The 27,357-nt window shown below is 38.9% G+C and overlaps 2 protein-coding genes across 8 annotated transcripts in view; one reads left to right on the top strand and one right to left on the bottom strand.

Moving 5' to 3' along the window:
- Nucleotides 1–208: 208 nt before the first annotated feature.
- On the bottom strand, nucleotides 209–11,458 carry ARL10 (ARF like GTPase 10). Of its 4 annotated transcripts, none has more exons than XM_081970844.1 (4): nucleotides 11,349–11,458; nucleotides 2,594–2,765; nucleotides 1,802–1,977; nucleotides 209–1,408 (listed from the first exon to the last, which is right to left on the bottom strand). In XM_081970844.1, exons 1-4 carry the CDS (start codon nucleotides 11,424–11,426, stop codon nucleotides 1,214–1,216), a joined length of 621 nt encoding a protein of 206 aa, XP_081826970.1. In that variant the 5' UTR covers nucleotides 11,427–11,458; the 3' UTR covers nucleotides 209–1,213. The 4 variants fall into 4 exon arrangements, with proteins under 4 accessions (XP_081826970.1, XP_081826969.1, XP_081826968.1 ...); XM_081970843.1 differs by lacking the exon at nucleotides 11,349–11,458 and adding an exon at nucleotides 6,116–6,868 and having other exon boundaries at nucleotides 1,802–1,902; XM_081970842.1 differs by lacking the exon at nucleotides 11,349–11,458 and adding an exon at nucleotides 6,116–6,866 and having other exon boundaries at nucleotides 2,594–2,762.
- A 760-nt stretch (nucleotides 11,459–12,218) lies between these two features.
- Nucleotides 12,219–27,357, top strand: part of KIAA1191 — a 23,164-nt gene continuing 8,025 nt past the window's right edge. For 3 of the 4 annotated variants that reach the window (XM_081934106.1, XM_081934107.1, XM_081934104.1), the window contains exons 1-5: nucleotides 12,219–12,411; nucleotides 18,474–18,568; nucleotides 18,774–18,856; nucleotides 23,195–23,385; nucleotides 25,065–25,188. In XM_081934106.1, the coding sequence (XP_081790232.1) occupies nucleotides 18,829–18,856; nucleotides 23,195–23,385; nucleotides 25,065–25,188 (343 nt within the window). In that variant the 5' untranslated portion in view covers nucleotides 12,219–12,411; nucleotides 18,474–18,568; nucleotides 18,774–18,828. The remainder of the gene's footprint in view (nucleotides 12,412–18,473; nucleotides 18,569–18,773; nucleotides 18,857–23,194; nucleotides 23,386–25,064; nucleotides 25,189–27,357) is intronic. The other variant, XM_081934105.1, reaches the window with a different exon arrangement.

The raw sequence follows: 27,357 nt of genomic DNA, 5'->3' as shown, positions 1-27,357 counted from the left end.
AGGAGCTTAGTCCAAAGAAAAATCCTGATCTACCAAGAGAAGCTGGAGCAATGGAGAGTAATATTATATGCATCATTTTCCTATTTAAGAAACAGCACCATTCCTACTTGTAACATCATTAGAGCTGTAGAGACAAATTGCCTAAAGATGGGATTGGCTTCCTGCACATGTAGAATTATGTTTTAATACAGAGGTGAGACAAATGAGGTTTTCTTCTTTAGAAATTTAGAATTGGTATTGGTAGCTCCTATGATGTGGCTAACCTGTATGTTGTAACAGCCATTACCAGCTCACAATAGCTTTTGCATAGATAACATTTTGTTTCTATAATGGAGCAGAAATAATAACTTTTAAGAACTTCTAATGGGTTGGGATCAAATAGGAATATTCAAGTACATGCTGAAGAATTTTGCCATATCAGGGACACCTGCAAGTGTTGGCCTGCATCTCAAACTTCCTAGGCAACCCGGGAATTTGACAGTTGAGCTCACCTAGTTTGAAGAATGTCAGTTTCGTGCATCGTGGTCTAATCCAGACTTTCCAATTCTCTTGACCAATATCAAACATCTACGCTTCTTAGAAGTTACTTCAGAAGAATCAAGTAATAAATAGGAAGATAGAGTCTTAGTGACTGAAGTAGTTTTGGCATCAGTTCAAGGCACAATTGTTCCAACGTTTGTAGCCAGAAATAAAAGAGATTCCATTAAGGATTCTTCAAATCTAGATGAGCCATCGGTTTTGGTACATCCCACACTTTGTTAACTGCAATCAGGATGATATAGCCCTTTATGGGCCAAGACTATCCCCCAGCTTTTGAAATAAAGTCATTTCATAGGCTCTTTGCCTATGAAATGACTTTCTTAGTTTCCACTATATAAAGTCATTGCATTGCTTCTTCCTGCTTATTGTAAAGTCAACTCTAGTACATCCAATAAAGAAGAATGCAAAGTCTTAGTGCAAATACAGGTATTACAGTTCTTTAGATTTTTGAAAAGAGCAGCAGCTGCTTTCAATAGCTAGTCCGAGATTGATTGATGCCCCCTCAAGCAATGTACTTTGCCTTTTTCCGCCTTCCTTCATATCCAGGACAGTAGTTATCTTCAAGGCTATATTGGCAGGTGGAATTCCTTCTCCAAAAGCATTTGGTGACTGCTGAGGTGGACTTTTAAGACTTTCCTGACAGTGTGGAAAAGGTTATTGCCGAGAGGCACAATCACAAGGGGTCCATCTTGCTTGAATGGGCAAGGATTTTGACCAGCAGGTGCTTCAAGTGAAGAACACTGTTTGCAGTGGCCAAACCAGCATATGTTGCACTTGTGGGCAAGAGGAAGAATTTCCTCTGACTCTCCAGGTTGTGCAAGGCCAACTCCTCTTGCAATTCTGCCACACTCAGGGCACCATTCTTGTCCTAGAATAGATATACAAACAATCATTTGAAAAACTAGGCCTTACCTTGAAATTAGTAAGACATGTTATTGGTGATCTACTGTTACATTTTGGTTGCATTCTTGCAAACCTTCGGGATTTTTTTGAACTACAGAAAAGTAATCTAGTCAAAGGAATCTCAGAGTCACATGCAGTTCTATAATTGTAAGTTGCTCTTCCATCTATATCTGAATGTCAAACTGGTGGCCCATGGGCCAGATGCCTCACTCACAGGCCATGCACATCTCAGCTCCATGAAGAGAAAACACCATGAAACGTCACGTCACTGCAACGCGGCGCTGTGAGTTTGACTGCCATGATCTATATCAACCTACAACTTTAGAATGTCACACGTGAAAGATAGCAAGGGACTCACCTGTTTGTTAGCTAAGACTATCAAAGGCAGCTGAGGGTCCTCAGCCAGTAAGCAGTGGAGCTCCTGCCGAGCAATAGGAAGGCGTGGGCCATCCGCAGAGTCTACAACAAACACCAAAATGTGGGCTTTGCTCAGATACTGGTTCCAATAGAAGCGTAGATTCCGGCTCCCACCAACTATAACAAAGAGCAAAAATACAAGTTGACTGAAACAGCATTCTTTCTCATTCTGATGTCCTCCAGCGGTTCATTGCAGTGCCCACATCTGAGGAACAAACTATGAGGAAATATTTCTTTACAGCTTTAATCGTGAGCATTTTCCCCATGTGCCCGAAATGTAGATGTGGGTTTAAATAAGGAAAAATGTTCTCTTATTACTTATAAATATCTATTATAGTCTCCCGTGCATTGTTCAGGCCGAAAAATACAAAAAGACATATGTGATTCCTAGCATAGAAGACATAAATTCAATTCAGGAGCAGGGTTTCAAGACAGTTTCCCCTTCAATATGATATTGGAAACCTATGTTAACATAGGTCAGTTTTTTAAAAGTTGGTTATTTGGATATTATTAATCTCAGACTTTTTGAGACATAAGTTTATGGTGTAAACAAACTGACTTACATAGTTACAAGTTTAAGTGTGGTTTCTGTGAACAAAGCCAGTGCTTGCTATCCTAGAAGGGGAAAAAGTTCCGGACTCATCTTTCCTGCACAAGTGCCAGATTAATATCCCTTATCTTGCTGCATTTGCAGTATGTTGCAGATTGTGCCCTATTTCCAAACAGGTTTTACCTTCTAGAAGGTCCATCTGGAGCCCACTGGCCTGCAGCTGCACTGAGTTGAAGCCTTGAGTAGGTGCTATACGCTTCTTGGCTTCGGGATTACATACATAGTGAAGAATGGTGCTTTTTCCAGCCCCGTCCAAACCGAGAATCAAAACTTGGTATTCACAGTAATGTGGCTGCTATGAGAAAAAGAGTTCAGGTTAGTTCAGGCAATAATTGATTAAAATACTGGAAAACCTTGTCATTCTGGCTCATCCCTGAAAAGATGGCTGTGCTAAAATATTCAAATGAGGCTATAGGCAAGCAGGAAAAAATAAATTAAGTTGTGGGTACTATTTAGAATAGTCCTGCTTCTCAATAGCGTAGCTGATCTATAAATTTAGCAAATTGGTCAATCATTCTTGACAGCTTTAGGGAAAAATAATGACAGCCTAGTCTAATTTGGAGGCTGGTGGATTAATTTAGGATACCAATCCTGAAAGGATCATAAATCACACATATGCGTAATACATAAAAGTAATTGCTCCAATTGACAGTCTTGTACAGGTTACCATTCTGGTATTTTTCATCTAGGTTGCATGGGTATGTGTGTTTAATTGGTTTTATTATTTTCTGGATTTTGTAAGATGCCCAGAATCTGAATGGGTTGTTATTAAAAAGATTAATTGGATTAAACCTCTGATCTGATACAATATATGTGTGTTGGCTATTGGTTTCTCCCCAAATGCAATTCAAGGATTGGTCATCAACCATAAAGTCCTAAAGGGCTCAGTGCCTGGTAGCTGAGACTGCATCTCTCCATTCATTCATTCATTCTGCCTAATCCAAAGGTCCCCTTCCATCAAAAAATAGGATAGCAGAGAATATACAGAGGCATTCTCAGTTATGTCTACCCTTCTATGGAATATGACTCCTCCTTCACCAGAAGTGTAGGAAGTCGCCTTCTGTGTCACAGAATCCAGAGATTGGAGGCCTTTGGTGACTTAATAATTGTGGAGATAGCATAAGATGAAAATGAAAATGTGAGATGAAATAGTGTTCTATTAACTGTATTTTCTGTATTCTAAAACTCAATGGAGTAAAGCAGTTTATAAATATTACAGATAATAAAGGGATAATCTTTGTCAAACAAAACAAGGAAACAGTCAACACACAACCTTCCTAAATCGAAATTCCATTACAGTATTGCTTTTCCTGGTGGAAGAATTCATTAAAATTAAATTAAAATTATTACAAACATATGGATAGACTCATACACGGAGGTAGCAGTCCTTCAGGTCCTCCACATAACCCTGTAAGGAAAAGTACACCTTGGATTATGCCAGTGAAAACAGGCAGGAAGTCAAGACTGGAGTATGAGTAAAACAAAGCTCAAGTAAAACATAAGTAAAATAAAAATCAGCAAGCAGCTCACCTTTCACGGTTTTTATAAGTGAAACACATTTCAAGAGCAGTTCTATGTATACCAAACTAGAAATGAGTGAGATATGGATCACTGTAGTTAGCTCTAGCCATTAGAATGAATTGGACATTTATTCAGGAAATAAGTTTGCATCAACATATGCCGCCTGGATAAAAGCTCAGGAATTTAATTTAGTCAAGGAAGAGGCATAGTTCTCATTAGCACTGCATGCTAAGGAAGCTTTCATGACTATTAGAGAAACAGTGGCATTATGAGGATTTTAATTAATGTAATTATCTACACATGAAGAAGCCAGCCCTTGTTTTTGGCTCTCTAAATCTGCTCACTTTGCAAAATCTTTGCGACAAAGTTATTTTTCTTCTTAAAGCTGCCACTACCAAAAGGATTTGAGGTGGGAGGTTATATAAATTGAATAAATAAAAATGTAAGCAGAGCCCCAATGGAACAGATCAAAAGCTTGTTTTCCCAGAGGCCCAGCATGTGTCTGTGAGAAACCCACAAAAGAGGACAATATGGAGTATTCCTCCTGTTCATCTTCACCAGGAAACAATATTGAGAATGGTTACATTAGATAACTGACTTGATTTGAATCTAATCCTTTTTTAAACCACCACCACCACCACCAACCCAGTGGCAATTCTTACATTTTTCTGGTAGCATAGTCCAGAACCCACATGAGTGTTGCAGTGGCCTAGAGGTGGAGCCCTTGCCTCATGATCAGGAGGCTGTGAGTTTGATCCTAGGTAGGGGCAGATATTTCTCTCTCTGGGCAGAATGAGAATATAGCTGTTGAACAAAACTCTGCACTGGCGACAGGAAAGGCATCCAGCCAGTAAATACCATTCAGTTTTGCCTGGACTTCACCCCACAAAGGGTTATGGGGTCATTAAAAGATGATGGTGATGATAGTCCAGAACCCACATAATGAACTGTGTGTTTGGCTTTTGTCTAACTTTCTCAACACTCATCATTTAAGGGTGATCTTGGAATGCAGCATTAGAAGTGCAAAATCAGCAGCTGCCCAAAAGGGAGGTTAGGCCGCAAGAGCCTAACATCTAAGCAATTAATCACATTTTTTTGCCTTTTCTTCTATATATTTCTATGTTGCCACATGGAATTTAAGACTGAAGTTTATAATCCTATATGCAGTTATTGGGCTCAAAATAACTTCTTTGAAGTTTTCTTTCTCTTATATGTACGCCCATGTAATTCTACCATAAGTCTTCTCAGAAACTCAGTGAAAAAGTTTTTCTAAAAGAAGTACTGTACATAAAGAATAATTTTGAATCAACCTTTCCTAGTTCTTTACCATTTTACAAGATTCCCCCAAAAGTGATCCAGGACTTTCTTTTCTAGAAGTCTCTTTAATTCCTCCTAGCATGTTTATTTCTTATGGTGTTCAAAATTCTGCTACCTTTTATGATGTTTTGCACTTCTTCAACTGGAACAACTTATCTACTATTTCCTGGTCCTTGTTTTTGGCCTCCTTTCAATAAATACTGTACTGGCAGCTTTCTGCCCTGATAAGGTATCTTAAGAACAAATTATGCAACTTTATCAGATTAGAACTTGAATTTCTAGGGCTAGGCCCTCATTAGTGAATGATTAATTTGTCCATTACCTTTAGAAGTTGATGCTTATAAGACTGGTGTCTTAAGCCCCAGTCCATTCCCACACTCAATACCCCGAGAAGTCCCTACAGTTTTCTCAGAAACATTTCACTGACTTCTCCCTGTGTCTGAAGGGGAATGTAAGAAACTCAAAGACAGCCACTGATCGTGTGTGTAAAGTAGGAGCAGAACACATGGTTTCCCGGTTTCTAGCCTGATGCCTTTAACCACTAGAGCACACTGACTCTCAAGGTCTTCCTTTGACCCCATAAAAAGGTATGGGACTGTAAGCCCAAACCACCTCTAAGCTTCTGTGAACATAAGAGCAACCTTGTTTCCTGAAAAGTAGCTAAGTGCTTTCCTAAATTCGCAGCGTTCTCTACCCCACATCTCCAAAACGGAGCCGGATGCAGCTACCAGTTCTCTCTGAAAAAGAAACATTTGCTCCAGGCTGCGGAAGAGCCGGCCTCTGGGTGGGGAGAGAGGCTTCCCTTACCTCTGCTTCCTTTCGCGCGTTGCAAGCTCGGAGCTCCTCTTCCAGCTGCCGCTCCCAGCGACTTCTCCAGCCGATGCAGCTGTCATCGGCGTCTCGGAAGTAGACTTTCCATGCAATGAAAAGGAGCGAACCGAGGGCTGCTACCGCTGCGCTCAGCGCCAGGCTCAGGTGCCGGAAAGCGGCAACGGCAGCAGCCATGGGCGGGCCAGGCAACCGGCCTCCAGCGACCTCCGCTCGGCTAGAAGCTCCTCCGCCTTACTGCTCGGTTTAGCCGGTCCTCTCCTTTATTCGGCCACGCGTCCTCCTCCGAGCTCAAGCGGCTCGCCTCCTACAGGAGATCCAGGTGACCGACCGCCTCCCGATCAATCTAAGGCAGCAGCGGGAGAATTTCCCGGCCGGTGGCAACGGCAATATAGCAACAACAGCAAGCTGTGGGCCGAGTATCGTGACGTCACCCGCCCAGTTAAAGGGGATGGGCTCCTTCTGCGCAATTTTCACGAAGGGATCCGGGGTTCTTGAGAGCGGGCTTTCAAGGTGATGCGCTTCACCTGTTGGGTGATAACTTCAAAGAAAGGTGTCCGTGCTGATTTGAATGATGGGGGCCACACTCGGGAAGGACACTGGATTGAAACACAGACTGTCCTGCACGTACATATTTTTATGTTATAATCAGGACCTGTGTTTTTCTCATTGTCAGCGTGTGTACACTTTCTGCTTATATCATGGCCACGTTTTTTTTTAAACAAAGTTTTATTGGTTTTCAAATATATAGGGAAGGGTAAATAGGTATACAAATTTTTTTGGCAGCTTTCATACTGCTGGTAGAGATCCCAGCACGGCGCTCATTTAATTAACATTGTACAACAAATTTATAGAAGAAAACAGTAAACCAAATCTTACTCTATATTATTAGTCTTGTGTTCCTACATGTTTCTCTTTGTCGTTTTCTAATATATCACTAACTGCTATTGTTCCAAATAATTTTATTTTTGAGTTCATGGCCACGTTTTACTAATTTATATCCATCTATTTGTACCAATCTCATGCGAAAATGTCCTTGTCTGTACTAATACCTGTTGCCTTGTACATATTGACAAATACATAAAAAATAAAAATAAAAATCCTTAACTTTATCCCTAGTTAAAATACTGGACCATTTTTCTCTTGTGTCTGGGATTCCCAAAGATTGCAGGAAGGAATGTTTCTCTACTCTGCTGAGAAATGTCACTGATGAGGGTGGGGGGCATTTGCATATAAAAGAATGCATCCTCGCCCCCATCAAATTGATTCAATCTCAGCCTCGATAGCAAACTTTATTGTGTTGGAAGACATGTCCTTCTGGGTTCGGCTCCAAGTGGGGAAAAAGACACTGGAGACATGGAGGCTGCTTGGAAAGATGGTTTTAATGGTGGACAGGACCACGTGGCTTGAGTCCTGAACAGAAAAGGTGATCACATGCTTCAATGTTGGTGGAAGAAGAGAAAGGGAGGAAGAGAAGCTGAGTCCCTGGTTTTATGCCCTCTCTGGCCTTTGATTTTGATCTTGTATTCTGATTGGTTGTCAGACTCCCATGGGGCCACGCAGGGGCAACTATCTAGGCTGCGTTTTGAATCCAGGTTTGGTTGAGTTCTCAGATGCCACGTGGTGAGTTGGGTAAAGGGCCAATAGTATCATGCCTTAATCCCATCCCTATGGAGCTGAAGTCTTTATTAAGAGTTCTCCCCTTCAACTCCAGGGGGATGGGATTAAGGCATAATAATGTAAAAGGACTGCCTTGGGTTTCTTAATGGCCCATTGACAAAGTGGGTGGGGGCAGGAAGCTGCAGGGAGCTATTCTGTCTTTATAAAACATGTTTCTTCCTTTTCACATCCTGAGAAATATTCTGCCTTTTCAATATTTCCTAGGTCCTAGGAATGGCGAACCTGCATTATGGGTGCGGCACGCCTGCACACGACCCCCCCCCCCGCGCTCCCCCCACTTGTGGCACACGAGCCAAAAAAGGTTTGCCATCACTGTCCTAGGATATTTCATTTTTCTGGGAGAGGGCTGGGTGATAACTTCCTACAATTGCTTTCCCTGCCTCCTAATTCTACATGTTGGGTACGCTTAAAGTCAATGAAACATTTGGATTCAGGATTGCAGTTCTGAACACACTCGCCTGTAGCTTCAATTTCTTTCCATGTAAATATGAAGTGAATTTGTCTACTGCAACATTAGGAATGCTGGCTTAGCAATGTGGTTAATTCAGTGGGTGAAACATGAGATGTTTAACTCTGAAGTGACAAAATGCAAAGGAAGTGTGTAAGTTGTTTAATTACACATAACAACTAACCTGAATACCCCCAAACAATAAAAGAAAGCGGTCTATTTGAACCAGCACTCTGGCTCTCAGCCCAGTACAACACAAGCATTCAGTGTTAACTTTTTCTCTTTTTCTTTCTTTTTTTTTAAACATAAAAGACAACATATAAAACTCTCATCCATTACATACAGCATGTTGTTTGGTTACAAGCGTTTGTGCATCCACATTTTCTTTTTTCATATATAAAAGTTTTTAATTTTATTTTTAATTTTCAAAACAAACACAACACATCCTTCTTTACATACTGTACAAAGTCTATCAGTTGGTTACAAAAAGGCTTACGTGCATCTCTTCCACAGTCAACAAACATAATTCATATTAACTCAAGTATTTTAACTCAGATATTTATACATTACCGTCATCATACCTCCATTTTCATTTGACTATAATTGTTTAAACGTCCTTCATCATAAAATATACCAAGATTTAATACATAACCACATACTGGCATTTCATTTACTATTTCTAAAATCCTCCAATGACGCTAAATCCTTATGTCCTATTCTAGCTAAACATCCATAATATTTAATAACAAAGTTTTCTAATCCTTCTTTCCAAATCAGTTTACAATTTACATCCCATTTCCTTATGTTGTACCCATACATATATATATATATACGTTATTATCATTATCCCTCCTTTATTTGACTATATCCTGCATCATATCATTTCCCGCCTAATAATCAAGACTTAACTGAATCTAACTTAATTCTTTTTTTATTAACCTTTATATATAATCCAAAAGGGTTTCTAATCTTCCTTTCATGGGTACCATCCAATATTCATATCCAGTTATTACTTATCATAACACTACACATTGTATATATTATTATCATTATCAATTATTTATTTAACTATATCTATTGTCACTAAATTTCACTAAGTTTAGCTAGTTTTAAATTATACTCTTCCATCTATCAACCTGTATCTTTCCAGAAGCAAAACAGTCTCATATCTTCTGCCATTTGTGGTATCAGTCCTCTAATCATCTCCTTAATCAACTTTGTATGGACTCCTCTTAGCAACTCTTTGCTTATAAAATCTCACGTAATTTCGATGCCCTTCTTCTGTTTCCTTAATCAGCTTATCTTTGATTGTCGGTAGTGTTATCAATGATATTGCTAATAAAATTTATCTCTTTAAATCCATAAATTCTTTTGTTTTCTCTTCTTATGTATCTTGCCATCTGGGGTAGATTTCCCCTCCATTTAATTCCTCTTTCAGTATTCCACTCTTTCCCTTTTCAGAGACAAACCAATCACCATAAATATCAGCAATTTTAATTTCTTTATATTCATTTTCTTCTTTGATTTTTAGGATTTTAACTTCCACTTTCTCCATTTGATTAGCATCTTCAACTTCTTCATCATATTTTGCTGTTAGGTGCACTAAATCTTCCAACTTCTTCTCTATCCTCTCACGTGTATCTGATAATTTTTGTATTTCTGAGAATATCTTTTGCAGACTTAAAAGTTCTTTCTGCTGTTAAAATTGTGCCATTATCTCCAGCTAACAAACACTGCTGTTCTAGTTTAGAAGATTTTAACAGGATTAAGCATAGATTCACAGTAACATTTCAACTTTCTCTGGTTAAAAATATATTTCAAAGGAACATGTGTGCTTTTCTTCTTATCACTCTCTATAAACAAGCTGTGAGACCTTGAAGTTCCAAGCCAGGATAATCAGTGAAAAAAAATAAAAGTGTTTCATTTCCAATACACAAACCTCCTGCCTCTGTGTAGCAGTGTTGCAATGTTACAATTTCTTTGTTTCTTTTTGTATCTTTTTTGTATTTCAAGTTTTAAAAAAAGTCTGATTCTTAAATGAGTTAGAGAAACACCCACAGTAATGAAAGAGGAGAATTTTAGTCCATAGATTACAGAGAATAGTAAAAGTAAAAGAAAAAAAAGAAGGAAACTTAATCCATTCGTTTTAAAAGGCTTACATAAATTCCATCCATGAAGATAGTGTTTAAAAAGTAAGATAACCCACTGTCCAAAACCATTCCAAATTTAATTCAGCAGCTTATTTCTTCTGTTCTCCAATTTAAATTAATTTTAAGTTTTTTATAGGCAGTCACTTTTAAAACAGTAAAAATTCCTCACCAGCTGGAAACACTTTCTCTTTCCATATCCTTCCGTTTTGGAGCCACCCCTACTTCATCAGCCAGATGCGTTTGTGCATTCATATTTTCAATTACATATACAATCACAAAATTTCTGCCTAATATAACTAAGTACCTCACTTTCATTGTACATCATATATTCAATTACAGTTTCTTTTCAGCAAACCTAATTCCCTTGCATCCTTGATTGTCTATTTAATAACAATATACCTTTTTGTAATCACTTATCTCATTCTGATTATTTTTACAGTGTAAAAGAATTTTCCAACTGTATTCAGTGTTAACTTTCAACAATTGCATTTAAGCATGATAAAAACTGCCTTAGCTAATATCTTTATGCTACACAGTTCCCAAGTTTCTACAGACACAATATAAAGGCTAAGCAGAAGCACATACACACATGCAGATTCAACAAATTACTTCACAAGAGGGAATAGATTCTTCTATCCATGATGAGTGTAAAAAAATGAAAAGAATTCCAGAAACCATGCTCTGTATGATTTCCACCTTGTTTTGTATGCTTTAGATGTATCTAGATTTATTTATTTTTTCAAAAAGGAAGTGCTTTGAGTTGAGAAAACAATACAGACTCAGAGGAAATGCTGAAACTTTAAAAATAGCTGCCTACTGAGAACTGAACTGTACCCAGATCAGTGTGCCCCAATGTGTCCCTGGAAATCCAGGTAGCATTTGCTCTGTTCTGAGTCATATGGCCACAAGGGCTTAGAAAGGAACTGCTGCCTACCTGTCTTTTCCACAAATAGATATACTGATATACTTTTCTGTGGCCACTCTCTTCCTGCCACAAGGAATTTAGTCTCATTGGAGAGTTCTCCTGGCTACAGTCAACATCCAATTCTGCTGAATTGGAAGGAATTAAAAGGGCTGCAGTAAAATGGCCACATTAAATTCTTGATGACTTGCAAATGTAGCATCAATTCTAATCAGCTTTCTATTTTCAAACTTTAAGGACACTTAATATGCACTTTTGTTATCTCGGCTGAGTGACTACATACATCAAGTATGCTGTATTTCATACCTTTATAAAGGCATGAAATCCACCGCAATTACACAAAACTAACAACAAAGTAGTATTACATGGGGGGAGGGGCTTGAGCTCCTGAAGGAAAGGCAGGCAAGGGACCCATAAACAAAACCCAAGTTACACTACCCCTTATTTCCTAGGAAACAACTAGTCTACTATTAGTCCCCCCCCTCTTTTAATTCTACTGCCTTCGAGTCAGCTTGACTCCTGGCGACTCAGTCCCTGCATTTTTCTTGGCAAGATTTTCCGAAGTGATTTGTCGCCGTTTCCTTCCTAGGGCTGAGAAAGAATGAATGACCAAGATAGCCCCGTTGGCTTTGTGCCTCAGGCAGGACGCAGCACTCACACTTTCCCGGATTTTGGCATGATGCCTTAATCCCCAGCCCGGGGGCTCGATTTCCCACTAGCCCCATTCAACTCTGAAGCTTCATTCCTCCCCCCTCCCCCCCAGCCACGTCGACCCCCACCACCACCCTGCTCTAAGAAACGCGACCAGCAGAGCTCTCGCAAGACTTAGGCGCTATGACGCCCCCTGCTGGCGGCTCTAAGTTCACGCCTTCGCGGTGGGCGGGCTGGTTCTGTCAGCTCATTTCTTCCCAGCTTCATTTGCGTCATGGCGGCTCGGGGCCTCGGCGGCTCAGGCCTCCTTGCGCGGAGCCTGCCGTGCCTCCTTTTCCTTCTTTCGACCGATCTGCGGGCCCGGCAGACCTGTTAGTATCGGGTAGGGGAAACCAGCGCGGGGGCTGCAGGCAGCCCAAGGCAGGTACGTCCTTGAAAGGCGGAGGCGAGCGAGGGGGGCTGCTGAGCCTGGCGGCCAGCGAAGAGTGAGCTTCCCCGGCGGTAGCCCGCGGCGTGGGGGCTAAGCCTTGGAAAGCGGGTTGGGGTTTCCCGAGGTTTTGCGTGACCCCGAAAGCTCCCTTGCCGGGAAACGTGGAGAGGCAGAAGGTACCGTCTCTAGGATGAAACCGGAATCGGCCGACTTAGCCGGCTCCTCCTTTGAGACGCCGTGGCTGCTGTGCAAACACGCCTCTCCCGTGGCGCCCTTCGACGCCTGCAGGGCTTGTTTTCTCGCTGTTGAACATTTTAAGGCAGAGGTCTTCAAACTTGGCAACTTTAAGACTTGTGGACTTCAGTTCCCAGAATTCTCCAGCCAGTTGCCAAGTTTGGGGACCCCTGATTATTGTTGTTATTGTTGTTATTGTTGTTATTGTTGTTATTGTTGTTATTGTTGTTATTGTTATTATTATTATTATTATTATTAATAATAATAATAATTTTAATTTTATTTTATTATTCTTTTATCTTTTATCATCATCATCATCATCATCATCATTATTATATACTTCATTCATTAAACATGAAACAGCCAACTGAACATTTAAAATTGCATTACATATACCAGTGACTGGTGCTAATGGTTGCTACAGTTTGCTGCCAGCGTCCTAGGTATCAACCAAGTACCTTCTTAAAAATATAAGATGTTCCGAGTAGCGCAGTTTTTTGCAGTTCCGCTGGTGTTATTGCAGGGAGCTGCAATTTGTTGATGCATCCTTTCAAATTCTTGGACATGATGCCAAGTGCCCCGATGACAATGGGTATCACTGTTACATGCTTCATCCATAGCTGTGTAGTTTCGATGGCCAGGTCGCAATATTTCATTATTTTTTCTAGTTCTTTTTTTAAATTATTATTTTATTTTATTTTTCAACAAGTACAAGGAAATAAGTATCAGTATAGATATAGACATGGGCACAAGAAAAATGGCACAAATAAATGAATATAAGTAAGCAAAACTTAGCCATAAACACATAAAATGAGTACATATAAATGGAGACAGTAGGATAGGAACAGTAGGCATGCTGGTGCGCTTATGCACTCTCCCTTAGGGACCTCTTAAGAAATGTGTAAGGTCCACCATAGACAGATTAAGGTAAAAGGTATGGAGGTTAGAGGAACTAACAACAGGATCAGATAGAGTATTCCACACATTTACTACGCTATTACTGAAGTTGTATTTCCTGCAATCAAGATTAGAGTGAATTACATTTAGTTTGTATCTATTGATAGTAGTCGCTAAGGACTGGAGCCTTGTGGCTCCTCTCTCGGCACACTTAGCCTTGTATGCGTGTTTTCCTTCCGCTCTGCCCTTTCTCTAGCAGCTGCTAAGTCATGTCCCATAGGTGTTTTTCCCCCCAAGAGGCAACGAGTTTCTGGTTTTTATTTTAAGACATTTTTGCTTCTCATCCAAGAAGCTTCTTCAGCTCTGACTTGGATAGTGGTGAATGGAAGGATTTAGATTCCTTGCAGACAGCTGGTCATTTGCAAGGAATATAAATTCTCCAAAGCACTGGAGGACAGGACAAGAAGCAATGGGTGAAAACTAATCAAGGAGAGAAGCAACTTAGAACTAAGGAGAAACTTCCTGACAGAACAATTAATCAGTGGAAAAGCTTGCCTCCAGAAGTTGTGAATGCCCCAACACTGGAAGTTTTTAAGAAGATGTTGGATAACCGTTTGTCTGAAGTGGTGTAGGGTTTCCCGCCTGAGCAGGGGGTTGGACTAGAAGACCTTCAAGGTCCCTTCCAACTCTTCTATTTCCTTCCATTCCCCACCATCTCTAGTCAGAGCTAAAGAAGCTTCTGGGATGAGAAGCGAAAATGTCTTCAAAGAAAAACAAAGAAGTCCAGTTGCCTCCTGAAAAAGCATCTTTGGGACAAAAGATGACTGAGAATCTCTACATAGATTTTCTGCTAAGTAGTGGTTAACAACTTAAAGCTGATTTTTAAAAAAAGAGTTAATTGCATGGTATTATTAAATGCCACGTTTTCTTCCCTATTCCAAATGCATCAAGAGCTGGAGCAGATCAAAAAACAGATTAGGCAATAGTATTGTAGTTGATGGAGTTCAGCCCGGTAATCAAGGAAACTCACAACCCTGGATAGCTATGGCTCCTTTCCAGTGCTGATTTCCGGGAACCAGCATTTAGGACATGCTTCCTTGCTTCAAGGGATAATAAACAGCCACTGATTTTGATACTTGGGTCCTCTGTGAACATGCTGAACTAGTCCCCACTTAAAACTGCCTAACTTGGCTATTATAATAACAGAGGTGAATTCTCCAGTTGAATAATGCAGCATAGATAGTGGTGATTCATTGATTATTTATGTGCTGTCAGGTAGTTTTTGACTCCTAGTGACTAGCTCATTATTCAGCCTTCATTTACTCTTGGTGATAAACAGATTGCAATTGTAAAGCTTTCCAGTTACTACTGTATTTAAAGTTGTTTTACATTAGATGGAAGGTTGCATAACAATATAGATGCACTTTAAGCTCTGGGGCTCACATGTTACCTGTTCTTTAGAGAAGCTTTGGCAAAATTTCTATTGGTCATTTTGTTTATATTCCTCTTATTTGATTTGTCAATGCATAATGGGCTTGGTTATGCAGATTTTTTTAACTGAATGTAAGACAGACAAATTGTTATGAGACCATAAATGTCTACCGGTATTGTTTGGATATATTTTGCACATAATCCAGGAACTTGGGTGATGGGTGACTTCACAATCAAATTAAAGTGTCTAGAAAGCTTCAAATATTCTTAACATATCTATTTTTAAATTCCTTTGCACGCCAGAAAGTAAAATCTGTAAATTTGATCAACCATGACAATGGTAGAATAGCAGATGACAAACAATGGTAATTATTACAGATATTGCTACTTTTATTCTATTAAGAGTATTTATTCATACATATCTTAAAACAGTGCTGTGGGGGATTATGTCTGTGTTAAATCGGTAAAATGAGGTTAAACGACTTTGTTGTTATATGCTGCCCATTTGATTCAGTATTTGATTCATGCAGTATACTGTAGTGATGCTATTATGGAATGCGCAATCCAGAAGAACACAAAATAGCAATAGCACTTAGACTTATATACCGCTTTATAGTGCTTTACAGTCCTCTCTTAGCGGTTTACAGAGTCAGCATATTGGCCCCCAACAATCTGGTCCTTATTTTACCAACCATGGACGATGGAAGGCTGAGTCAACCTTGAACCTGATGAGATTCGAACTGCCAAATTACAGGCAGCCAGTAGTCAGCAGAAGGAGCATTCTAACCATTGCTCCATTATTACACCAAAATAACTAACACAAATGATACTAAAATATTATATGTATTTCAAATCTGAATATTAATAGTATGGCTGAAAACTATGATGCAAAAATTTAGGTAGAACCTGGAAGGGGATACATGTCTTACATATAGTATGCTAGATTCTGATTATGCTCTAATGTGCTGAGCGCTATAATGCTATTCTATTTTTCCAGTATTAATATATTTTTTATCAAATGGGATTTGCACTTTTCCAATTGTCCTTTTCTTCCCTAGTTGAGGTTTCTTTGATATTACTACTGGTAGCTAGATATTTTAGTTGTATTATATAAAATGTTGCAGGATCTCCAAATGGAAGCCATTTCATGATTGTAGAATTACCCAGTTAGATGTCTTTAAAATAGTTAAAGCAATTTGGGAGGGGGCAGGGCTTGACGTTGCAATGACACAACATGCAGTCTTGGGGCTCCAGGATTGCTGTCGATATCTCTGTTGCTGGATGATCCTTTTGGATCTAAACTGTTCTGAAGGAACGGTGATAGTGAAGGGCATGTCCTGCTGATCTCAGGGGCATCGCAAAGCCCCTAATTGATCCAGGAAAAAGCTCTTTTTGCCGGCTACAAGAGAAGCAGCCAATATGGCTACAGAAGGTTGGGACAAGCCCCTGAAACGGAAGCAGCACATGAGAGACAGTGTGTCGAAATGGTGAGAAAAATCTTTATTATTAGAGAAGAGAAAACCCAAAAGACTCAGTTAAAATAAAATCGAAGACAGAAGGAAACAAGCAGCACATTTACCCTGGTTTAAAACTATCGTGTTATCTTTTTCACTTTAATTTTGTTTGTTTTCTATAGACGGACTTTTTACAAATGCCTCTTACTTTTAAACTGGACTGGTCTTTTTTTCCCCATTCGTCCTCTATACTTTCCCCATTTTTTGTGTTTGTGGATTAAAAGCCTCTTTCCTTGCAAGGCTCAGCTGGATCGTAATCTTTAAACAATTTTTTTCCCTTTTCTCTTTCTGGAGAAAAACACTTTCCGGAGTTCGGAGTTTAGAAAAGAGAGCCAAAAACAGAGGGAAAAGGTGTAACACTGCCATCTAGTAGCTAGAGGTTTGGCAACATCTGATATTACAAAGCTATCGGCTTAGTTTACTGAAAGGGTCAGTGGAAAAAACTTCACTGAATTTGTTTGAAACCTAGCAAAAGCCTTGGATGTTTTAGTGGCGGTGTCTATAACTTGGAAAAATGGCACTATATGAAGAAGAAAAGGAACTAATATTGCAAAAAAATATGTTAGAAATAAAAAACTCTTAATAATTACAGAGAGAATTGAAAAGAGTCTTGAATTTATAGATCAAAATACAAAATATCAAAATACAGAAAATACAGAGGGAAAAGTTGAGAATACCTATAAAACAACAATGAAATTTGAGGACAGAGTTCAAAAAATTACAGAGACATATGAAAGTGATAAGAAAATTGTTGACATTCACAGCAAATTGAGTGTGGAGGGCAATGATAAATGCGGAATACGGAAAGGAGAGATCGATGAACTGGAACTCAGATGTCAAAACATAGATGAAGATAGGGGAGAAAATTTGGCAGAGACAAAGAGAGTAATTTTGGCAGGAGCACCAGTGATAACAAAAGTCAAGCAGATGAACAGATGGAAGGTTTAGGATTCTTTTTAAGATATCCAATGAACAACAAATTGTCAAGAGAAGTACACATAGGACTTATCAAGAAAACACTTAGAATACAGATTCTACAAATGGCAAGAAATATTGGACTGCACTATTTCTGGAAAGATACAGGATGATGAAATGAAATGTTACAATAAAATTTAGTTAAATGTAGTTAAACTTTGAGTATTCTGTATAAGATAGAGTAATAATAGCTATAGTCAAATAAATGATCAATAATGATAATAAAGCATTTATATATACTAGATTGATAATATGAAAATTTATGTAAACTGTGAGGATGATGGAAATGATGTTGAAAAGCCTTTTTATAAAAGATAAATAATTCTATATAGAAGAGAATATAAAGATGTAATATCATTGGATGATTTAAGGATGATGTAATGAAATGCCATAATATAAATTTACTTCAAATTTAATATGCCATATAAAAAGGATGTAATAATAGCTATGCTTAATGGAAGTTTAACAATTATAATAATTTGTATAAATGTATATTAAATTGATGATACTAATAATGGAAAAAACATGGAATTGAGAATTATTAGAGAATGTTATTAATGCTAAAATAATAGAATGATTTAGAATAGGATGCAAAAAATATTGGATATATTGTAGATGATATAATGAATCATCATAATATAAATGGATACATATTTAGAATACCTTGTTTAAAATGGTGAAACAATAGTGATAATTAAACAAATGAAGTACAATAATAATGTATACGAAGATATTTGATTGACAATAAGTGATTTTTGATAAAGCTCAAGTGATGACTATGGAAAGGACGGAGAAAATTTTTATAACCAATGGACACACTGTATGTAGTTGAAGAGACTTTTTATGTTATATGTTTATGTTTGAAAATAAAAATTTTATTAAAAAAAATAAAGTAGTTAAAGCAATTCTAAGCATACCTAATAATACCTAGGAAATGTAAACATCTGCTGCAATGTTTCTTACTGCTTTAATTAAAAAAAAATCTTGCTTCTTAATTTTTGTTAGTCTTTCTGCATGGAAGCTCCTGGGAATGATTTGATAGTTTCAGCTTCAGCAAGAGAATGCCTTATTTTGACATCTTTCTGTCATCATAACTTGTGGTAAGATATTTTGGCCTTTTTTTATCATAACAATACCTGGAAAAAATAATTTATCATGTTGTTTCATATTGCTGCTTCAAATTATTCAGCAGCATGCATTCTTTAAAAAAAGAACTTTCTTGTGATATTCTTGGTTTTATCATAAGCCAAGATATTTTATTCTAGTCTAATTATTACAGACCAAAATATCTTATATTTTTATTAGGTAACAGCAGCCCTGTCCTGGATTTCTAAATAGTGAAGCATCTGGAGTTACAATCATGACTTCGAGACGAACAGATGTTCCTGGTAAAACTAATTGATACAGAATTCATATATATTGAAATAGGGTGCAGTAGTGATTGTAACAAATACTTAGTTTCCAATTAACGTTTCTGAAGGGTTTTATAATACTGTTTTAAGGAGGGTTTACTTACATCCAGGAGTCTATATGACAGAACAAAAGGCTAGAGAAATAGATGGCTAGACTCTTGTACTGAATTTATTCAAGAATAATTGAATACGTTGTGAACTGCTCAGAATGGCTTAGGATGGGGCAGCCGTATAATTTAAAAAAAGAAATAAGCAAGTTAAGCAGGGTTCTGGCTCGTTTAATTTGGATTCCTCTTTGGATAGGAGGTTGGACTTGATGGTCTAAGGTTTTTTTTTAAAGCTCTATGATTCTAATACACTGAAATTCTTGCTCTGCTCTTACAAAAATATATATTTTACCTCAGTTTTGAACTAAAATGTTATGCATGTTAGCTTTCTTTTTTAAGTAGAGATTAATTATCAAGAATACAAAATGAGTAGCTGTGTCATTAGAAAAATACTATGTTCTTATATTCTCTTTTTTTTAAAAAAGTTTTATTTGCTATCTATTGATTTATGTATTTAGTTATTCTGATGTTAATTTCTATTCTTTTGAGTCCTAATTAAATTGCTATTGAGCATGTTTGTTTTGATTGAAGAGCTAGTGTGCCTCTGTTCCGTGTCCATATGTGGAAAAAAGTTCACGATTTGGGCTAGTATACATCTTTAATCAGCAATAGAAAATATTTCAAAATCCTCATGCATTTATAAGTAAAATGTTCAGCCTTTTCATACTGCCTCTCTTTCCGGTATTTGGAAGAAAGCAAACCAGGTGTCTGAACTAATTGTGGAAATTGCTATAAAGAGAAGACAAAGACAAGACAAAAACCTCAGGAAGAAATTTAATAAAGGATTTCAGAGAACTGTTAGAAGAGACAAGAGCAGTATTACAATGGCATCTTTGAAGTCACTGAAGATGGAAACAGACATGGAAAAACAAAGTCTTCCAAAAGATTTCTGAATTCAGAAAAAGATTCCAACCTCAAATTGATGTGCTAATGGACATTAATGGACAGATAGTAATTGATTCAAAGATTGATGAAAAATAGAAGATGTACATTAAAATACACTACAAATGTACAGAGATGTAAACATCCAAGATATATTCCCTACTTAAAGGAACCTCAAATACTAGAAATATGTCAAACCACAAAAGAAGACTTAAATATCCAGCAAATTTGGAGAATGACAGTGTTCTTGTCTGGGAACTAAAGATCTATCTCTATCAGGGGTTCCCAAGCTCTTCAGCTAATTAATCGCTTCATGAAGATTCAGATTGTTCATTGACCCCCAAATATTTATTATATTAAAATGATTTAATAAATGTTACTTTAATGCTATTAGGCATAGTAATAATCACAACAACAATCTCATCAAGCCTTGGGGGGTTGATACTGGCCATTTTGTGGAACCCTGATCTATATTCTAATAACAACAAAAATGAGACATAAATGAATATGCAAACTGTTGTATAATATCCACAATTCCACATACTAAAAATGAAGCTTAGAATTATCCAATGCCATTGAGATTCCTCAATGGAAAACGAGATGACACGTGTTCAAACTGGCTTTAGTAAAGGTAACACCAAATGTTGTTGCTGATGTATGCTGTATAATTGAGAAAGCCAACAAATATCAAAAGGAAGCCAGCCTAGGCTTCCTTGATTACAGAAATATCAATTGTATCAATCATTAAGCTATAGAATGTGCTTAGAAAATGGGAATTTCAGAACGTATCGTTGTCTTAGTGAAAAAAAGATGTTTTGGGATAGAACATAGTGAAATGTACTGGCTCCATATTGGCTAAGGAGGAAAAACAAGGCCATAACATCTCCCCTTATTTATTTAATCTAATGCTGAACATATATTAAAGGAAACTGGATTGGAAGAATTTGAACATGTTTTAAAATTGAAGAAAGATCCAAAACCTGTGTTACATTGATGATATTACTTCGATAGCTGAAAATACAAAGGAGCTCCAAGATCTAGTAACACAGGTAGTCCTTTGCTTATGGATCACTTGTTCAGCAACTGTTCGAAGTTCCGATAGTTCTGAACAAGTGATACTTATGATTAGTCCTTGGTCATCTGATTGTCATTTGTGGCCTTGTCTGCCAGTTTGCCACAGACAAAGTCAGCAAGAGATGCCAGCAAATAATATCTAAAGTTACTCTGATAATTCCCACCCACCCTCCTGCATACACATCCCATTGTGCCACCCCCTCCACCCCGGTGTCCTCCCAATTTGTGCTACAGCACACTTTGGCATCTTCTAGCTCATAAGGGGCCTTTGCTGGTCCTGCCAGGGCTTTCTCCAGCCTCCCCCACTATAGCATTCCTGCCTTCCTCATCTGGAACTCTTGTCACTTTCATTTTAATGACTCGCATGCCTTGGGGAAATGATGTTATCCAGGATGGCTAGCATGTCATTAAGAGTCTGGTCATGTGACATTGCGCTCTATGACTGCATCGCTTAGCAATTACAGTCTCAGTCCAATTGCCATCATAACCTAGGGACCACCTAAGATAGTCAAAGAGTACACTGAAAGAATGGGACCAAAACTAAATACAAAGAACAAACTAATGGCAAGAAATCCAACAACCAGCCTTAGAATTGACAGTGAGGATATCGGAGAGATGGGTAACTTCTGCCTTTTAGGACCAACTCTTAACAATACAGGTACAGTCAAATATGAATCAAGACCTTGGAAAGATATTCATAGACCATGCTGTATCTATAATTTATTTATTATTTATTCATTCATTTTCTATAGCCACCAATCTCAGTTAATGACTAAGGGCAGTTTACAATTCAAAAAATATATTACAATTAGGACACTTAAAACAACAAAAACATCCAGAATAAATAAACATAGCAGATGAGATACTTGGCCAGTTAGCAAAACAGCCAGGAAGTGGGATCCTTAATACATTCAAGGTCCCAGACTTGGGAACATAGCCAGATTCGTAGGACCTTACACAAAGGCTAACAGGCCATTCTATCTCCGAAAGGAGGATGTTCCATAAAGCAGGGATCACTGTGGAAAAAGCACATGTTGTAACCCCTTTGGCTGACAGGATCTGCAGCATGCTCATTCTTCTGGGTTGGGTTGGACTGGGAGAGATCATCCCTGAGGTAACCCAATCTCAAGCTATGTAGCCATGACAATTAGCACCTTGAATTGCACCCAGAAATATACTAGTAACCAATGAAGCTCACACAGAAGTAATGTTACATATATCTACAATCAGGACTTCAAAAAAGCAGGATTAAATAAATATTGTCATGTTTGAACTTTGGAGTTGGAGAAGCTTTCTGAGAATACTGTGGACATCCAGGCAAACAAATAGATGATTGAACAAATCAATCCAGAGTTCTCACTTGAAGCATAATGACCAGCCTCAAATTATCCTACTTTTTCACACATTATGCAAAGACCTATCTCTCTAGAGAAGGTTAGGAAAAGTGGGGGGAAAGAAAAGAGGATGACTAGCAGCAAAGTAGATAGCTTAACTGGCAACGCAGTGCATCATTGGACGATCAGGTTGGGTAAAGATCATCATGGAGAAAGTCTATCAATGTAGTTGGCACCAGCTTTGTGCCACATAATCAGTTTATTAGAAGAATATCTAGTTCATACGCTGTCCTAATGTTTTTGACATTAAAAATTGTATTTTAGTAATTCAGCTGTAACAACATTTCTAAAACATTTGGCTAGGCTGCTAAGAATTTTATAGCCATAGATTGTTTTACACGTCACATTTGAAATAAATGTATGAAACAGAATATGTTTAAATCAAGGATGGGAAACCAGGATCCTAGGGCAACATGGGATCTTTAGACTGAAGGTATTTATCAGAAATATCAGAAGATATTTTGCAAGGGGTCAGGTGAGATTGTTTAAAAAAATGCTTTTCTCTAGCAGTAACTGCTATGAGCGGGAATATGGGTAAAAAGGTATGCCAGGAAGAAATGCAGATTCAGTTAGAATTAGTGTCCTTATCTGCCTTTGCTTTAAGCTTGTTCGTCTTTTCTAAGCAGTGTGGACCTCAACAGGAAAGATTGCCATCCTATATTAGGTCATGATATAATGTGTTGCACTATATTTGGTTATAAATGCTGTATTAGTTGCATTAAAGGCGTTTCAAAGTTATGGCACTGATCCTAGAAGGCCCTTGATGAAAGAAGGGCTAATATTATCTATTCTGCTTATGAAAAGGTAAAACACTAAAAGTCCAAATTATTGTGTGAAATCTCAATCTCTGTCCTTAGCTATAGAACATGGCTCGGGAAGCCTTCTAGCGAAGATCTCCCAGCCAATTGGAATGAATCGTCGGGCATTCAGTTACGATGATGCCTTAGAGGATACAGCACCAATGACTCCTCCTCCTTCAAACATGACCACCAATATCTTATGGAAAGAACCAGTCATTCCAGGTCACAAATATGAAAAGATTTCCCAGGTATGCAGTTTGTTGAGCTAATAAAGAGAGAGCATAACATTTCTAATGATACTTTGAAGGAGATGGTGCTTCATCTCCTAACTAACAAGTAAAACATATTGAAGCATTTGATTGGAAGAGGCGATACATTTTTTAAAGCCATAAATCCATAGAGGTAAACAACTTTTTAAAAATGACACAGTTCTGCACTGATCAGACTTGCTAAAATGTTTCTTATAAAATGAATGAGAGACAACAATAGAGAGCAAGTATAATTCTTAGAGCACTTTGAACAAAGGAATGTATTTTAATTAAAACCTTTTATATGAAAAAGTATACGGGTAGTCCCTTGACTTCCAGCCACCATTGGAATGGGAAGTTTTGCCACTAAGCAATGCAGTCATAAAGCGAGTCATCATGTGACCGTTTCTATGACCCTTTTTTGCTGAGGTTGTTAAGCAGATTTGATTTCCCCCATTGACTTCGCTTGTCAGAAGTCATTTGGGAAGGTTAGACATGGTGATGACATAATCTCAGGATGCTGCAACCATCATAAATACATGCTGGTTGCCAAGGGCCTGAGTCACGGTCACTTGACTGTGGGGACACTAATACAAGTAGTCCTCGACTTACAACAGTTTGCTTAGTGACCGTTCAAAGTTACAACAGCACTGAAAAAGTGACTTGACCATTTTTCAGACTTATGATGGATGCAGTGTCCCTGGGTCATGTGATTCGACTTTTGCAACCTTTTGACAAGCAAAGTCATTGGGGAAGCCAGACTCACTTAACAACCAGGTTACTAATTGAACAACTGCAGTGGTTCACTTAACAAATGTGGCAAGGAAAGTTGTAAAATGGGGCAAAACTCACTTAACAAATTTCTCACTTAGCAACATAAATTTTGGGCTCAATTGTGGTTGTAAGTTGAGGACTTATCTGTAGTTGTAAATACGAGGACTGGTTGTAAGTGTCTTTTCGAGTACTGGCGTAACTTCAGAAGGATTATATGTCTTCTACACTGAGTATAATCTGTGTGATCTGAATCTTTATTTTGCAAATTTTAGGTTAAATGGAAAGGAAATGAGATAAAATCTGCAAGCCCAGTTTACTCGTTCTGTAAATTCTTTATTACTGTTTTAATATAGAAGGAATTGATACTTGTAGTACAAATATGAGCTGTATAAAGATATGAAATTTATAAATGAACTAGAGGCTTAAATAACTAAAATAACTTTATGTTACTCCGTTTTAATTTTGTATCTTTTATATAACATGGGGTTTTTTAATAAAGGAAGGAAGCAGTTATGATTGTTATTCTGATATATGGTCTACTTTTTAAAAATAGTGGATAGTCCGAAAATTGTGCTTGTCTCTTTAAGCAAGAAAATGCATGAGAAAGAGAATTATTCCTGAAAAAGCCTTTTAGTTACTTCTGTAGCTAGACTTTTTCTAGTGAAAATAAAAGAAGCTTCTTTAGGTGAATTCTTATTATCAGATGGCTACAAGAATGGTTGTTTCAAAATGCTGTATAGTGTTTCATATTGTAGGCAAGAGAATGGAAATATGTCAGCTCAAGATCATTGTGCTCCATGCAACGTCCAAAACTTTTGCCCATGAAATCAAGAGTTGAAATTTTAGCTGAAATTCTCCTAATGTTGTCTCTTTTTCCAAAATTGCATCTGGCTTCCTCTGTGTAGGTTGAGAAAGGGGAGACTAGCACACATCCCTCTGCCAAAATCCCCCCATCTTCATCTGAGGGGAACAAGACACCCGTAGTGAAGGCCAAAGCCACCCACATCATCCTGAATTCTCTTATAGCAAGTAAGAGCTCTTGCAATTCTTTGGTAGGCAAGTTAATTTCTGCAGAGAATTTTGCAATGTAACTTGTATCCCTTTTAAGAATTATTTCTGACCACCTTCTGAATTATTTATTTATTGAACTTATATAGATCTCACCAAAAGTGACTACGGGCGGTGTATAACAAAGTTAAAACAGCGAATATGTACATAAAGCCACTTATCATTAATTAATATACCTTAATAAAAAGGATAACAAACAGAACAAGACAAGGAAATAACAGATGTCTTACAATGCCCTGGGATCCTCAGGCTTGCTGGCATAACCAAGTCTTAAGGGACCTTTGAAGGCTCAGAAGTGGTGAAACCAGCCTTTCTCTCAGTGTAGAGAAAATTCCATGGTGCAGGCGCCCGCCCTCAAGGTCCTGCCAAACAAGGTTTACTAGCAGATGAGTATTGTAAGATGCCGTCTCTGTTGGATCTTCCATATGTCCCTGCAAAGGGTTCCACACACCCCTTTACCTAAGAGGGTTTGTATCACTCAAAACAGAACTGTGAGGGATGGCAGTTTGCAGACTGAGAAGTACTGCTGCTTCACCACTCCAACTGCCACAAAGTAGGCCTTAATAGAGGCTCTAACCTTTGTTCGGTTCAGTTCCTCTCTGTTTGAGGTACCCTAGGCATCTCTTCTCTCATTTCCTTTGTAAACCATAGGGCAGTGATGGCGAACCTTTTTCGCCTCGGGTGCCAAAAGCACATACGTGCGCGCTATCACACGAACTCGAGTGCCGACCCACATAACGTAATGTCCCCGCTCACCTGTGTGGACCGTGCATTTTTGCACAAGGCTTCCTCGCCACTCCCTGCTCTGGCTGCTTCCCCTTGGCTAACACCCAGTGAGGGGAGAAGTTGCTCTGCCACTAACGGGCAGAGATTGGGGTGGGGGTGGGGGATGCTCAAGTGTGCTCCTGTGTCAAAAAACCTTCCCTTATCATTCTCCTGTGTAAAGATTGGGCCCTTTTTACAATGGCAGGTGTGAGTCCAGTTGCTAAATTCTCCCCTTCTATTAAAGAGGATCCTGGGCACTACAGTCAATAGACAAATGAGGAAGGGAGCTGCTGGCACAGGGAAAAGAAAAGCAGCAAGAAAAGAAGAAAAAGCAGCTTTTTCCCCTCAAGGTGGCTGCTCTGTTCCCCCCCCCTCCCCCGTGCTAGCACAGAGGATCCTGCCTGGTCCCTGCAATCCAAAGGGAAATGAGGAAGAGACCAATCTGCATGAGGGAAAGACAAGTAGCAAGGAAATAAGGAAAAGCAGCTTTTTCCCCCTCAAGGTGGCTCCTCTGTTGCCCTTTTCTCCATTTCAGCACCACTCCATGGAGCCTGCCCTACCCCCCATCGCCCAGGTCCTCGCTTCTCCCAAGCATTTCTTTGCCTATTTAATTTCCCCTCCGTAGCATTTTTCCATCGTGTTTCTTGCCGTTTTGGACAGGAAAACAAAGTTTGTGGGACTAAAAAAAACTCCTTTCAATCAATCAATTCCAACTTTGCGAGATCTCTTCCCCCTCCCCAAGTTGTAATTGATTGAAGTTTTTTTTAGTCCCACAAACTTTGTTTCTCTGCACACGATGGCAAGAAACGCGATGGAGCTGGAAATCAGGTAGGCAAAGAAATGTTTGGGAGAAGCGAGGACCTGGGCGATGGTGGGTGGGGCAACCTCGATGCCCTAGCACTGAAATGGAGAAAAGGGCAACAGCAGCCACGTTGAATGAAAGAAGCCTCTTCTTTCCTTACTAGCAGGGGGGAGGGGGGAACACAGCAGGCAGCACGGGGGGGAAAGACAAGCGGCAAGAAAAGAGGCTTCTTTCACTCTTGCTGGCAGCTCTCTCCCTGTGGATTCAAGCGATCGGGCAGGATCCTTTTTAGTAGCAGGGGGGAGGGGGGAACACAGCAGGCAGCACGGGGGAAAGACAAGCGGCAAGAAAAGAGGCTTCTTTCACTCGTGCTGGCAGCTCTCTCCCTGTGGATTCAAGCGATCGGGCAGGATCCTTTTTAGTAGCAGGGGGGAGGGGGGAACACAGCAGGCAGCACGGGGGAAAGAAGCCTCTTTCCTTGCCGCTTGTCTCCCCGTGCTGGCAGCTCTCTCAGCGATCGGGCAGGATCCTTTTTAGTAGCAGGGGGGAGGGGGAAACAGAAC

The sequence above is a fragment of the Natrix helvetica genome, assembly GCF_964273705.1.
Source record: "Natrix helvetica genome assembly, chromosome: 1".
Lineage (NCBI taxonomy): Eukaryota > Metazoa > Chordata > Lepidosauria > Squamata > Natricidae > Natrix > Natrix helvetica.
Note: the sequence above shows the minus strand (reverse complement) of the source record. Positions and strands in the feature narration are given on the sequence as shown.